Source organism: Diabrotica virgifera, chromosome 8 (assembly GCF_917563875.1).
Source record: "Diabrotica virgifera virgifera chromosome 8, PGI_DIABVI_V3a".
In the NCBI taxonomy this organism is placed as follows: Eukaryota; Metazoa; Arthropoda; class Insecta; order Coleoptera; family Chrysomelidae; genus Diabrotica; species Diabrotica virgifera.
In genome coordinates this window covers 20479499-20496541 of record NC_065450.1, presented here as the reverse complement: position 1 = coordinate 20496541, position 17043 = coordinate 20479499, and the positions used below count along the sequence as shown (strand labels likewise).

General features: G+C 33.5%; 1 protein-coding gene across 1 annotated transcript in view; it reads left to right on the top strand.

Moving 5' to 3' along the window:
• The window catches only part of LOC126890024 (DNA-directed RNA polymerase II subunit RPB2), a 71999-nt gene extending 57527 nt beyond the window's left edge, over positions 1-14472 (top strand). The window contains exons 10-11 of the mRNA XM_050658831.1: positions 11916-12134; positions 13734-14472. Of these exons, the coding sequence (XP_050514788.1) occupies positions 11916-12134; positions 13734-14402 (888 nt within the window). The 3' untranslated portion in view covers positions 14403-14472. The remainder of the gene's footprint in view (positions 1-11915; positions 12135-13733) is intronic.
• Positions 14473-17043: the final 2571 nt, after the last annotated feature.

Sequence of the window (17043 nt, the reverse complement as noted above, 5' to 3'; positions counted from 1 at the left end):
AAATTTAGTTTTTGATATATTTTCTTGTAGTCCAAATCTTTTACTTATACGCCAGGGAAATAAGGCAAAAATATCTAACTTTGCTCTAGTCATATAAGACCTACATTTTTATAACTGTAATTTCATAACAGTCATTTATAACTGTAATAACAGTTAGTTTCCCCATTAACAAAAATAAACAGAATAATTAAAATTGGACGTTACGAACTTGTATAGTTACGAACTGACGCCGTTACGAACTGTCGCTGTTACGAATTGTCCGTACCATTTGTTCGGTTACGAATTGTCGCGTTACGAAATGTCACAGAACGACATACCCTAACGGCCTAACTGTTCTTTTAAAATATGTCTAACACCTAACATTTTTAGAGACTTGCTTGCCAATCAGTCTAGTCGCAACATATGGATTTTGGGCTGCTGAATCCGAATATGAGGTTTGCGGACAAAATTTTTTGCCGGAACATTGAAAAAATAGCGAAAAATTTCAGCTTTTTTCCGCTTTTTTGCTCAAATCTCGAAAACTATTAACTTTTAGTAAATGGTCTGTTAACAGAAATTAAAGTACTTAAAATTATCTACAAACATCACTAATTACTTTTTTTTCAGACGAACTGTTCGGTCTAAAGTATAAGTTGAAAATTGCCAATTTTTAACGGTCTCGGCAAAACCCACTTTTTACATTCCAAAACTTTATTTTTTATTAGAATGCTGTCATTTGATAAATTTCTCCTAGTTTTCTGTACAAATAATAAATGTTAGTTCATAGGTATGGTATGTCTCTTGTGACAGCTTCCATGAGTCCTTCCGTCCTAAGAGGCCGCGAATGTCTCTGCTCTTCCCTTAGAGCCGCAGAAGATCAGGCACAGATGGAGTCAGTTTCAGTTGGTGTGAACATTTCCTTCGGATCTGTTATCTTTTGTCCTTTTAAAATTAATTAGTTTAACAGCACCCTGACTTCCATAAACCCCAGGCGCGGGTTTCTTTTTTATCCGAGGAATGGATTGCTTAGGAACTACTGCATGTTTTGGTGCAATACAAGAAATGCCACATATGACGTGAACAGTGTGGTATTCGTCAATTGTATGTACGTTAAAATCAGTGTTATCGTACACCTGCTGTGTAAAGCACGGCAGGTCAATTTTCTGCGGATCGCCTGCGAATACTGACACTTCCAGGCGAACAGCTTCTGTATAGGATGAACCAAACCCCAAAGAGGAAACTACATCAACCTATTTTCTTGAGCCGTACTTTTTGTAGAGAAAACGGTCAACCCTGCAAGGAATGGTGAGAGCAACTATCTGGGCCTTATTGCCGCTCCAAGACTTTGAGCAAGCGCGTTGCTTATCTGGAAGTGTCAGCAATCGCAGGCGATCCGCAGAAAATTGACCAGCCGTGCTTTTCACAGCAGGTGTACGAAAACGCTGATTTTAACCCATTCTATGCCAGGCCTTAACTTGCAAATTGGTCCCTTAATCCCAAAGGTTTTTTCATGCTTAGAGTCCCATTGCCTTATATGAACGTCGCATATAAATAAACAAATAAATGACCAAAACATATTTTTTAATGAGTTTTTTTAACCAACTTAAACGTTTTCTTTTCAAAAGTACTCATCAGAGAGCAAAACCAACTTGAAAAAATGTAACTAACTTAAAAAAAATAATGTAATGTAAATTAACATTAAAAGTTTTCTTTTGTGTGGTACTCCTCAAAACATGACACTACGCAAAGACCAACTCCGCATCTTGCACACATGTATCTCGATTCACTTCTTTTTTTTTGGTCTTTTCTGTGGCTACAAACGCTTCACCTTCTAGCAGCTACCTGTAAGCGTTGCCACCAGTGCTACAATAAAGCATATATCTAAAATATGTGAACAAATATCAGCGGCAATGGGTCCGCATGACCTGTCTTAGGTGCCAACATTTTGAGGCTTTGGGAACAATAATCTAACATTTTCGGACATATTTCTACCGCATTGGGACACCAATGAGTCTAAAATTTTATAAGCAACGCATATTTTCGGCTTTGGTAAATTGAGACCATAACACCTTGAACGTATATATAGGGCTGCTGGGAATACAGACCCACTTCTTCAAAAACATATATATGCAGCGTTGGGACAGAAAGGGTTAACGTACATACAATCGACGGATACCACACTTTTTACGTCATGGGTGGCATTTCTTGTATTGCATCAAAACATGCAATAGCTCCTAACCAATCCATTCCTCGGCTAAAAACTAAACCCGCACCTGAGATTTATGGAAGTCAGAGAGCTGTTCAACTAATAAATTTTGAAAGGACAAAACCTCAAGCTTTATCAGAAATCAAGATCCGAAGTGAATTTCCACACCAACTGAAACTGTGACTCCATCTGTGCCTGATCTTCTGGGCTCTAAGGTAAGGGAAAAGCAGAGATATTCTCGGTATTTTAGGATGGAATGGATTCATGGAAGCTATGAGAAGAGATATACCATATTCATATTATGAACTAACATTTATTATTTGTACAGAAAACTAGGAGAAATTTATCAAATGACAATATTCTAATAAAAACTAAAGTAAAAGTGGGTTTTGCCGAGACCGTTAAAAATTGGCAATTTTCAACTTGCACTTTAGACCGAACGTTCGTCTGAAAAAAAAAGTAATTAGTGATATTTGTAGATAATTTTAAGTACTTTAATTTCTGTTAACAGACCATTTACTAAAAGTTAATAGTTTTCGAGATTTGAGCAAAAAAGCAGAAAAAAGCTGAAATTTTTCGCTATTTTTTCAATGTTCCGGCAAAAAATTTTGTCCGCAAACCTCATATTCGGATTCAGCAGCCCAAAATCCATATATAATGAAAGAAATCAGAACTACCCCAAAACTTTCCCACTAGAGGGCTCGTAGAGTACAAATTCACTGAATCAATAAAAATACTATGAAGAAGACTACAAACTTGCTGTAGATAACGCATTTCGAGTTTTTAGGCGAATAAACAATTATTTTGTTATTAATAAAATAAGAACACGTTTTGAGTAATCGCGACTAGTCACATTCGATTCAGCGACCAAAAATACACCGGAAAAGACCTTAACACTATCAATTTATTTACAGGGCTTCTAATAATTCCTGAAAAACACCTAATTTTATCATAATTTGTTAATAACAATTAAACGCACCACATTTGGGCTTCATTTGGATTCAGCGACCCAAAAAAACTATAATACCACCATCAAATCGCGGCGAACTAAAAGTGCCACGGAACCCCCTATGTTGCGACTAGACTAAATGCCGTTGTTATTTCAATCAACGTCAATATCCAATACGTAGGTATAAATTTATTAAATGTAAACCACGTACAGTACTTTTATTTTTTACTCCTTTTAAACTCCTTTGTATAATATTATATTTCAATCAAGGATGGCACCTAAAAACATTTTATTTAAAATACACACTAATTATCCAGGTACAGTAAATTGGACTAAAGTTTAATGGCAATAAAGTTTAATATATTCTTCTAAAAGCTTTACAATAATATCACTTAGGTCTGGATCCCGCGTATGAAAAAAAAGTTGATTAATAGCAAGCTGAAAATTTGTTAATAGCTTAAGGGTGTCTAGTCGGACAAACTTTGATATATGGGAACACTGGAACAGAGAAAGTTTTAATTGTGAAACAGGTTAAAAATTTGGAACGGTCATACCACGAAAACGGCACATGTATTTTGTCCGACAGAACAGACTTAAACACTCCGAACAGAGATTAAACTCTCATGCAAAAATCAGACTGCTATTTATCACCAATATGGGCGTTTTAATGAGTGGAACATGTAGAATATGTCAAATGACAGGAATAATGACAGGTGACAAATAGCAGTCTGATTTTTGCATGAGAGTTTAATCTCTGTTCGGAGAGTTTAAGTCTGTTCTGTCGGACAAAATACATATGCCGTTTTCGTGGTCTGACCGTTCCAAATTTTTAACCTGTTCCACAATTAAAACTGCCCCTGTTACAGTGTTTCCATATATCAAAGATTATCCTACTAGACACCCTTAAGCTTTTAACAAATTTTCAGCTTGCTATTAATCTACTTTTTTTTTTCATACGCCGGATCCAGACCTAACTGTGAATGTATCGGAAACAGGTGTTTGTCCAATGTTCATGTTTTTTTATGCGTATTTTGTTTCTATTGTTAATTTAACCTTGCACTTCTTAAAAATAACGTTAACTAAAAATTGAAAAACTGAACTAAATTAATTAACAGATACATAATATGTTAAGTAGAAACGGTGTCCCAACCGTCTTTATTGTCAAAGCCTTATATTAAATATGCCTATAAATAAAGGTAGATATGACGACATATAACAAGAAAAGCCTTCTATAAGTGTAATGCAAAGCAACTAATAATAATTATTGTGGGCATATTATGTTTCGAAATTCGTTAAGAATTACAAGAAATATTTATTTATACAATATGTATTCTATTTCAATCAAGGATTTAAATGAATATACTCTTAAATAAAACAAACACAAACTGGAATCCTATCAATTCATGTAATACAATACATATTGAAAAAAATCAAATGACAGTTACATTATATCAAACTACAAAAAAGTTGTTTCAAACAATGTAAATACCACCGTCCATTGAAATATTATATTTCAGACCTATAATATATTTACAAAGAAAGAATCATTTAAATTTTATGACTAACAAGAAATTTCTTAGATGTGGCAACAGAGCTGATGTGTAAAAAGGCTGGCTGAGTCTCTTTCCTTGTCTAGAGTGTAACGGTAAACGAAATAAAACAGGAAACTACAGGCTAACAGTATAGTTTGCGATGAATTCACTGGGGCAGTAGCTATCGAAGAATCTTTTTCAATAATTTTCCAGATTGTAAGAGACAGAAGATCGTATTCGCGTTTTTGAAAGAAGGATAGAGATACTCGGTGAATGTCGGTGATAGAATGCCTCAATTTTTAGTGAAGCATGAGAGATCTTCCCATATCAATATTTCAATCAACGATGTGAGTTATTGTGCATCTAGGAAACCCACTGAGACCTAACTGCAGCGAGATAGAAAATCTCAGGTATATCATACAATAAGGATGGGAGTGCGGTATTTGTGAGAACTCAAGCCATAGTCTCATCTGTGAGAACAACGAACGTAAACCGTATAGAGATGATAACCATTGAGATTGGAAAAGGCACAATAACCTTGGTCCCCAAACCAGCCCTTTATATTTTCAACCCCTAACTTCCAATCACAACCTAATCAGCTTATATTGGGAGACTTGACAGTCACAGTTTACTTTGGTGTTGCGCAGATTTGGACGCAAACAGAGACGCAGTAGAAGCATGGGCTAAAACCAGTGGTCTCAGAATAATCCATAATAGTTGGGGAGGCAAGTATGCTAAATTTGCAGTTACTCGAGCGTTAAATCGTTGAGCGTTACTCAAAAAAAGTTAAGTTAAATTTTTCATGAGTGGGGACTTCCATTTTTAATTTAATTTCCCATTTCCAACAATCGTTTTGAAGTTATACTTCTTTAGGTGCGATTGAGATTGAGGGTGAATTTATATTGATCTGCGCGCATGCGCACACCGACAGTTTGGTATTAGTCTTTATACGGGCTCTGATTGGGTGTTGAAATGATCTGTCAATAATTGTTCAATATGGAGGTTATCGGTAAACAAAAATGTTGTATAATATATTAGTTTTTATTGTTGTGAGGACAGCAATAAAATCAAATTTATAATTATAGTGACTTTTTAAATAGTTTTGAAAAGACACAGGTACGTAATTCTAAATGTTTCAGTTGTATTCCAATAAAAAATTATCTTCATACCTATTTGGAAAATGTAAAAAAAATAATGTACTTACCTAGTACTTGCTATGCTATACCCCTAGTAGGCAATGCTTTAATTTACATAATCTGATTACGAACAAACTTTCTACAAATTTTCATCTAATGTATCGTTTTCTTACTCTATATATTGTTGTATTTTAATTCGACAAAAATCAAACTAATAAAAATTCATATAAACAAAATGTCAAAAAGTTGTTCAGTTTGTGTATATTCCCACATAACGTATACGCGAAGGTGGTGCAGTTTGAAATCGCTTCGACTCTCGTACGGCGGGATACACGGGAAGTAGGTTCAAGCCCAATGCAAGTTATATCATTTTTTTATTTTTTTTTTTGTAGATTTTATGATTGTAAGTATATTATTATATAATTTTTTTCAGAAAATACGTATTTAATTACAATTTTTGGCAACAATTATTGTTCAGAAATCATTTGTGGCATTTTTGAATGTGTTTGTGTGTGTTTTATTCTTTTATTTTTTAAATTTTTGGTATTGTTTTAATAAAAATTTTTGGAAAGTAGTAGAGAAACTGTTTAAAGTATATTGATTTCGTTGAAATCATATAATAGAAGTATAACTTCTTACGTGCGTACAAAGTACACACATTCTTTTTTTAGATTATAGCGCCATCTATCCATAATTCGAAAAAATATTTCGAATTATTTTTACGTAAGGAATCCAAATCTGCAATAAACACGTATTTTTCAGTTTTTGGATCTGGGCCTGGATTCCGTGCACTGTAGATATCTACAGTCGCCTTGTATCGATGTGAACTGTCATGAAAATATTTGAATATTTAGCTTTAATTGAATTATTTTCTAGTTTTGCTAGGTTATACTCTAATTGATGCTGAAGTGACACTTAGTAAAACAAGAAAATATTTGAATTAAAACTAAAAATTCAAATATTTTCATGACAATTGCCATCGACAGAAAGCGACTGTAGATATCTACAGTGCACGGAATCTAGGCCCTGATGTTCATTTCGCAAAATATCGCCGGCTTTATATTTATAATTTTATCGTTACCCCCCACCTCTCTCCGTGGGGGTCATGTTTGGTATCATTCGATAGATTTTTGATAAATATTCAAACCTTATTTTTCAGTTTTTGTGACTCGTCCAATTCCTTACGCCCCGCTCAAGTTGTCGTATTTTTTAAACATACACTGTTCCGCATGTACTTAGCTTACATTATATTAATCTGACGATTTCGAGTTTTTCTAAGGATACATTTTTTTTTAATCCACAAGGAAAAATTTTCCTGTAGCTGGCTGTATACCATTAATTACAAAAATTGAAGAAAAAGATCTACTGTGTAAAAGGTATATTAGTTTGTTTTTGATCAATCATCTTTGTGCTGGATGTCAAGTGACTACATACATATAAGAATAAAAACTTCAACCTAGACATTGCCCTCATCATGTTTAATAGTTTAAAAAATCTACTTATTTTCTCTGCGCTAAATGCATTTGAGCATATGGGCAAATTATTCTTTTTCAACTATTAAAACAAAATAATATTTTAAATTTATCGCATGTATGGTTGGTTGCCTATCTTTAGCAATACACTCATTTGAACCCTGTTGACAATTCGTTTTTAAATAACGTTATTTTCACTCCGTATATTGTTCTTGTTAGCTTAATGTGGAATACTTGTAGTCCTAGCACACGAGGTTGGTTGTTATTATTGAATTTTACCACAAATAAATTTTATAAATTTTTGGCTAGTGTACCAAACTACATATCAGTTCACACAACTTCATGTTACACTGTCTCTACTGTCATTAGTCAGAAACGCTTTCACACCTGTCACCTGTAATCAGTTGGCTTTCACCTTTCTCTTTGTGAAGACAGAGAAATCAACTCAACCACCCACATGCTTGTGGTATAGTCATATGGTGCCTTGAGGTATACCTTTTTAAATTCCACCCATCGCCAGGGTTTAATAAATAATATGCCAATGTAAGACCTTTGGCCGGCATTTTAAGGGTTTTAACCCATGTATTTTTGGTGGCTTAGCATGTAGAGCTTGTAAGTATAACCTAATTTTTTATCTTGGTCATCCTTTAAAAAAATTTTTTTACTCTTGTATTCACTAATTATGGTTATACTTATTTTAGGCTTAGAACACTGATGATGCTCTCTTTAGAGCGAAAACGTTCTGTATTTTAATGTAGCCCTTTATTGGGGTTTTCAAACTAATATACCTTTTACACAGAAGATCTTCTTCAATTTTAGATTTTTTTTCGGACCCCCCTTAACGAACTCCACTGTATTAAGAGTCCATATATGGTAGGGGTTTATTTACAGGGTACAAGGTTTCTCCCCATGTGATTTTCTGACGCGCCCGAGTAAACTGCAAAAATCCCTGCTCCCCTACCAGAAACTTCCACAATATTTTCAGAGCAAAGTTTAGAAAAGGCGATATAATAAAGATATGAAACATATGAAGAATATAAAAGAATACGAAATGAATTAAACTCAATAGTAAGAAGAAAGAAAACAGAACATTGGGAAGCATTTTCAAAAGAGATGGAACACAACTTTTATGGGATGCAAAAGGAAATGTGGAAAATGATAACGAGGTCAAAGAGCAGAGATGAAGGAATTGATAGAAGTAAAACATATTGATACAAATACATGGACAACTTACCTAAAAAACCTCTATCAAACAGCTAATCACAAAGAACTGGAAACACCAGGATTAGAATCGGATGAGAAAACAGAAATTAAAGAGGAAGATATAAAGAACGCATTAAAAAAGATGAAAAATCGAAAAGCTCCTGGGAAAGATGGAATAGCTAATGAACTATTAAAATACGGAGGAGATAGACTTACTGAATATCCTTATAAGTAAAATAATAAACACAGGAAGAATTCCAGAAGAATGGAGAACCACTCAAATGATAGCGTTATTTAAGAAAGGTGATAGGGCAGACCCCAGTAACTATAGAGGGATAAATTTACTGAGCACTATACTGAAACTCACAACAAAAATACTTATGGAGAAAATAATGGCGTGCATAAATATATCGGATGAACAACAAGGATTTAGAAGTGAAAGATCATGTAACGATGCAGTTTTTGTGATAAGGCAAACAGCGGAGAAATCATTAGAATATAACAAACCAGTCTTCTTCTGTTTCATAGACCTAGAGAAAGTGTTTGATAGAATCCAATTAAAAGATGTGATACACCTACTACATGAGAAAAATTTACCACTGGATATCATAAAACTGATAGAAAACATATATGTAAGAAATAAAATGGAAATGAAAGTCAATGGAATAATAACATAACCCATAGAAACAAACACAGGAATCAGGCAAGGAGATTCACTAAGCCCTCTACTGTTTAACATAATATTGGATGCAATAGGTAATAAAACAAGTGAAGAAAAAAAGAGGGTACAAAATGGGCAATAGAGAGATAAAAATACTCTGTTACGCTGATGACACCGTGTTAGTAGCAGAGTGCGAAGACGACCTACAAAGATTATTGCACGAGTTCAACATTCACGCAAAAGAAATGAATACGAAAATATCAGCCCAAAAAACAAAAAGCTTAGTAATTGCCAAAGAACCAATAAGATGCAAATTGGAGTTAGACAATCAAATTATACAACAAGTAATGACTTTCAAATATCTGGGAATTAATCTATCAGCCGACAACAATATCGAAGAAGAGGTAAAAGACCAAATAATTAAAGCCAGTAGAACGGCCGGATGCCTAAATGACACGATTTGGAAAAACAAACACTTAAGATTGGAAACAAAGGCCCGAATATATAAGTCAGTTATTAGTCCAGTTATAACTTACACGGCCGAAACAAGACCAGATACAAGCAAAACACGACGACATCTGGAAACCAACGAAATGAAGATCTTAAGAAGGATTGTTGGAAAAGGACTACAGGATAGGGTAAGAAGTGAGGAAATCAGACGCATATGTGGGGTAGACAATAGAGAGATTGCCTGGGTAAAGCCTTGTTAAAACCAGGAGAGGACCAAGAAAACCCCTGTAGCAAGAAGTTTTTAACCTTTTCAACTTTCACTATGTTGAAACTATATTTTAAAAAAAATCGACAAGCAGGTCATCCCACAACAAGGAGGATTCACACTCGGCAAATCTTGCAGCGGTCAAGTCCTCGCACTAACAGAACACATTGAAGAGGACTTCGAAGAAAAGCTTATAACAGGATTTGCTTTCGTAGATCTGACAGCAGCCTATGAGACATTAAGGCATAAGATATTACTCCACAAATTGTATGACACTCCCAATGACCACCATCTAGGTAGGGTCTTACATTCTTTACTGCAAAACAGATTTTTCGTCATGCTGGAGGAAAAAGTAAGTAAGTAAAGAGTTCAAAAGAACAGCCTCCCACAGGGAAGTGTTTTAGCGTCAATGCTTTCCAAAATATACACGTGTCTACTTAAGTTGGAAACATATGGGAAAGTTTTTTGTTATTCATTTTACGAAAAAAAGTTATTCTTTATAAAAAGTTCTGCATGCTCTAAAACCTAAGATTCAGTCATCAGGTATCAAATTTTTTCAATATTATATGAGATACGTCAAAAAATATGAACTTCGTTCAAGAGTAAAGTACCTTTATTTCTCTCAATATCGAAAATTCTTATTATGAAAAGTTGTTTGGAAATAAAAACTAAGATCAAATATGCAATTTCATGCTTCTAATTGAAAAAAAAATATTTTCCAAATTTTTCTCAAATTTATTGATACTAAAACTAAGATCAAATATGCAATTTCATGCTTCTAATTGAAAAAAAAATATTTTCCAAATTTTTCTCAAATTTATTGATACTAACTTCGTTTTTATTTATTACACATACGATAACTCTTTTATTATTACTTTTACGAAAAAAAGGTTTCGTTATAAAATGCTCTGTATGTTCTAAGACCGAAGATGCAACCATCAGATATCACATTTTATTAATTTTATACGAGGTATGTCAAAAAATATGAATTTCACTCAAGAGTAAAGTACCTTTATTTTTCACAATATTGAAAACGGTTATTAAAAAAGTTGTTTAGAATTAAAAACTATGTTTTAATATGCAATTACATCCTTCTAATTGAAATATTGTGAAATATAAAGGTACTATAATCTTGAGCGAATTTCATATTTTTTGACACACCTCATATAAAAATAAATAAAAGTTGATATATCATGGTTGTGTCTTAGATTTTAGACCATGCAAAGCTTTTTATGAAGAATAACTTTTTTTCGTAAAATGAATAATAAACGGGTTATCATAATATTTGTAATAATTAAAAACGATGTTCGGTATCCATAAATTTAGAAAAAAAATTTTTTTTCAATTAGAAGCATGTAATTGCATATTTGATCTTAGTTTTTAATTCCAAACAACTTTTTATCATAAGAATTTTCGATATTGAGAGAAATAAAGGAACCCTTGACCGAAATTCATATTTTTTGACATACCTCGTATAATATTGAAAGAATTTGATATCTGATGATTGAATCTTAGGTTTTGGGGCATGCAGAACTTTTTATAAAGAATAACTTTTTTTCGTAAAATTAATAATAAAAAAGTTTCCCATATGTTTCCAACTTAAGTAGACACGCTGTATAAAAACGACCAACCCACACCTCTATGGTCTAAAACCAAGCACTTCCTCTATGCTGACGATCTCGTAATATGTGCTCGAGGAAAAAGTTTTGAAACAGTAGAAGAGAAACTCAAGACTGCCTTAAAAACAATGGCTGTACTACCTGCAGAATTCCCTGAGACCCAATCCTTCTAAAACCCAAGTCTGTGCATTCCACTTCCCACAAAGGAAACTAAACGAAAACTCTAAATTGCATGGATTGGTAATACATTACAACACACAGACCAACCTAAAAATATCTTGAAGTAACTCTGGACTGGTCCCTCACCTACAGACAACAGTGCATAAAAATAAAAGGGAAAGTAGAAACATATTCAGGAGAAAGTAAATGGGGTGACAAAAAAATTTCTAATGTTTGAAAATTTAAATCATATAAACTATTCTTTACATTATTTTTATTTTCAGTTGGATGGAACTACAAAACGGTACTCCAAGAGAGACGCATCAACATTTTTGCGTAACAGTGAAACTGGAGTTGTTGATCAAGTGATGTTAACGCTAAATTCAGAAGGATATAAGTTTTGTAAGATAAGGGTGAGATCTGTGAGGATACCACAAATTGGAGACAAGTTCGCGTCTAGGCACGGACAAAAGGGAACGTGCGGTATACAATACCGTCAAGAGGTAAAATTTTGCATACTTTGATCGGTAATATTTAGGATATTTTTATTCATTCATGTACAGCTAGCTTTTTCCAAAATCCCCTGGACAGAATGTTGCTCAGATCTTCCGTTCCATGGTCAGCACATGGTCTGGCTAAGCACCCTTTTTACCAGTTTTACCAGCTAAAAAGAATTATTGATAATGATATTATACATCTGCTTGACCTCATCATCTGTTCTCATTCGGTATTGGTTGCTATTAGGGTCGTGATAAGGTACAAAGATTCTTCTGAGGATGTTTCTCTCAAAACATTAAGTTTTCTTTCAATTGCTTTGATCAGAGTCCACGTCTCGCACCCATACATGAGCACCGGTCTAATCACTGTTTTATATTTATACTCTGATCTTTGATGCTCGTGTTAGGCTCTTAGATTTAATAGTATTCTGAAGGCTATACATACATCTGTTTGCTGCCTGAATTCTCCCTTTGATCTCTTCTGTGATATTGTTATCTGCAGTGATTGTTGCTCCGAGGTATTTAAAACTCTCCAGTCTTTCAAAGTTATATGGGTCTATCGTAACATTTTGCCCTATTCTATCTCGTCCCTTTTGTCTGTTGATGCACATGTATTTGGATTTCTCTTCATTTACCCTTAAAGCACATCCACTCGCTAATATCCCAACTATAGAGAACAGAATTCGTTCTCTCCTCTAGTTGATTACTTCTTCGCCTGGTCTTACCCCCTCTTGTCTGTCATCCAAAGGCTCCCTAAAGATTTCTTCAGCGTATAGATTAAAAATACTATCTAAAATTTGAATAGATGCTATTTGATTGTAGTGTAAGTATTTTAGCATTTTATATCGTAGTAGTCATGTCCTGCTGCCCGCAGGTATTCGAAAAGTTAATTATTGTTATACTCGGTCGAATGCCTTCTCGAAATCGATTAAACAACGTTTGAGTTCTTTCGAAGCTCACACGTTTTTTGTAAGACCGCGCGAATACAAAATTGTGCCTCTCTAGTTCCGAGACCAATTCTAAATCCAAATTGCGAAAATTCTACTTTCGCACAGAAGGAATACTCGGTTTTGTATAATTCGTAAAAGTATCTTAAATGTGTGGGTCATCAAACTGATTAGTCTAAAATCACTGCATTTGGTGGCCTTGCTTTTCTTTGGAAATTTTATAAAGAGTGACTCGAACCAATCATCTGATGTTTTCCTTTGTTTAAACTTTGTTCAAGAAAGTGGTTAAGTAGGTAATGTTTTCCTTTTCCAACAGTAGCTCTGCAGGTATTTGATCTGGTCCGGGTGTTTTATTATTTTTGGATTGCTATGTTGCTTTTCTGAGTTGATCAGCGGATGTTTATTTGTTGATTATACCTTACGTTTCCCATTAGTCATTGGGAGGGGCACCGTGTTAGATATAACATCCCCGTCCAGTCTGTTCTGCGTATACTGGGGTACGCGGACTCGCAATTTGAAACCAGCATGAGAAAGCTACACAATTTATTAGTTGGACAATAATTATCAGTTGTTCATTCATTGAATAAAACTTTTTATTATAATTTACTACATATATTATTTTTTTAATATTATTCTGATAATTATATATTTTTTGTAGGATATGATTTTTAGTGCTGAAGGTATTACTCCAGACATTATCATCAATCCTCACGCTATCCCCTCCCGTATGACGATTGGTCACTTGATCGAGTGCATCCAAGGTAAGGTATCATCCAATAAAGGAGAAATCGGTGATGCTACACCTTTCAACGATGCCGTCAACGTACAGAAAATCTCCACTTTGTTACAAGAATATGGTTATCAACTCAGAGGCAACGAAGTAATGTACAACGGCCACACTGGACGTAAGATAAATGCTCAGATTTTCTTAGGACCTACTTACTATCAAAGATTGAAGCACATGGTGGACGATAAGATCCATTCAAGAGCTAGAGGACCGTTGCAGATTCTCGTCAGACAGCCTATGGAGGGTCGTGCAAGAGACGGTGGTCTACGTTTCGGTGAGATGGAACGAGATTGTCAAATTTCACACGGTGCTGCACAATTCTTAAGAGAGAGGCTGTTTGAAGTTTCTGATCCTTATAGAATCCATATTTGCAACTTCTGTGGTTTGATAGCTATCGCCAATTTGCGTAACAACACCTTTGAATGTAAGGGTTGCAAAAATAAGACGCAGATATCGCAAGTTAGACTGCCTTATGCTGCGAAATTACTGTTCCAAGAGCTAATGTCGATGAATATAGCGCCGAGACTTATGGTACTGTAGTGTTTTAAGTAATAAAATAAATGTCCTTATTTAAGAGTATTTTATATTGAAATAAACAATAAAATTATAATTTTGTTTTTATTTCTGCTTGACCTGTATTAATCCATTAACGGTCAAAGGATGTAATAAAACAATTCAACGCTTGAACTCTCTTTTATTTTTGCATAAATTAAGACAAATTACAAAAAATATTTTTTTGCAACATTAGTTATCAAGAAAAAGATGTTACTTTTTAGCAGCTTTGGAGGTATATTTTAAAACAAATTTACTAGATCAATCAATTTAGTAAAAAATAAGCCGTTTTTCGACATAATTGAAAAGACGACGTTTGACAGTTGAAATGTGTAGTATGAGATATTACAAAAAGACTACCATCTTGGGATTCATCAATTTTTTAGTGGAACAATTTTTAAATAAACAATCAAAACGTCAAACTTAGTTTTGTGCTCATAACTTAAAAACTTGTTTATTTAGAGATTTGACGTCCACAGGTAACTTTTTCAGAAAAAAGATACATCGAATGAGATACGTTAAATGAAAATCGGTTAATAAACAAAAAAGTTATTGCAAAACGGACGACAAAATCGCTGTTTTTGAATATTGTTAATAACAATTTTATTGTTTATTAAAATATGTTTAAATATACTTAAACTTGAGGGCATTACGGTGCTTGAATGGTGTGCAAAAAATGGTCCAGATCTGTGAAATAGTTTTTGCAAAATTGAGTTGGTTTATAAAATTTTTTGAAAAACGAGCTAATTTCTGAGGCTGGTCCAGTTAATTTGGCTGAATGTACCTCAATAATCCGGGGCTCATTTCCTTCGTTAAGATTTATACTAATAGTAGTATTTATATAATACTAATATTAATATTTATACTAATTAGATAAAATTAAATGACAATAAAAAATACGGAAAGCTGAGTAAAATACACAACTTCTAAAAAAAGTTTTTAGGTCCTACGACCCTTGGGGTCTGAGATGGCCCATTTTTTTTGAAAAATCACTGTTACGTTAATTAACAACACTAAGAGGTGAAATTAACCAATTTTTATAAGAAAAGTCGAAAGTTTTTAACAAAGATTTTAGCAAGAAAAAATGTTAAAAATTGTTTAAACAGGAGTGTTATAAACAAAGAGTATTTTGCGTTCCGACTAAATCAAAAAAATAGTGGGCGTAGCCGAATGAAAATAAATTCGCGCACTACCCTTCGCTAGACCGTTGCAGCTCATTTTTAACATTGACCGTATACCGGATTTGAAGCTTAATATTATGTATATTTTGGTAGAAACTTGAATTTTATGAATATTATTCTGTTGCACATTTATTTAGTAGAATTATATTTTAAATAAATAAATTTAAAAAATAACAATAAAAAGGCAACTTCAAAAAAGGTTGTCCTATTAGCTGCTTTGTTTTGGATAATTTTGCAATGAAAATAAAATAAATGTTATTATTTTAATATGGTACCATAGAAAAAAAAATTAGTAAACTTGGTACAGTAGAACCCGATACGTATAGGCCATTTTTCCGGGCGCTCGATTTTGAATCCGTGTGTAGTCCAGACTGTATCGTCCACCCCGTTAGGTAAATTATTCCGATTCGTATTTTTTGCACCTACCTACTCAAAAAAAAAATTCCTTATAACAAATCCAGAGGGTACCAAGACGTACCGCAGTCGGAAAATTGTTTAAACAATTTTTGTCAGATTTCATTAGTTTCATGTTTACTTATAAAAGTTGGGTGACAAACTGTTTAGTTTATAATTTTAATCAACGCAGCATTTATAGGTCATGAAGAAGTTTTCTGGAAAATTTCAAGTCAAAATATGCAACAGGAAAAAAGTTACGCGACCTTATAGACGAGTGGCACGTGGCACTCCCCCAAAAAGAACGCTTATTTCTCGAGATACTAACCACGTTGTGGTGAATTGCTCATTTTGGTTATACTTTATGTTTTTGATGTTGCTGAAAACGAAAATGAGGTTTATTTTGAATTTTAGATAGGACATTGTCAAAATCGCAATTTTACCCTAAAAATAAAAAAAATGAAATCATGTTTTTCTTAAATTAAAAGTTACACCGGTTTTTTCTTTAAAACATTTTGTTCTTTGTACTCTAGATTTTAACATAAACTTGTTTAAACAGCTAAATTTTAAATTTGGTCACTCAACTTGTGCGATTAAACTTTGCAATTCAAGAATCTGCACCTTTTACTTCAAACAATGTATAACTTTTTTTATAGTAAGACAGTGAAGCAGGTCCCATTGTCTTCAGAAAGGTGAGAAATATATACTATAAAAATTTCAGAAAAAAATATCAAAATAGAACAGAATTGTAGCGAGTTAAACGCAAAAAAACTTGATTTTATTTTTTTTATTTTTGGGGTAAAATTGCTATTTTGACAATGTTCCCCCACGCAAAATTCAAAACAACCCTAATTTTCGTTTTCAGCGCCATCACAAATATAAAGTATGACCAAAATTAGCCATTCACCACACCCTGGTCAGTATCTCGAGAAATAAGCTTTTTTTGGAGTGTGCCGCTCGTCTATAAAGTCACATAACATTTTTCCTATTGCATATTTTGAATTAATTTTTTTTGGAAAACTTCTTAATGAATTATAATGAATTATATTTTATTG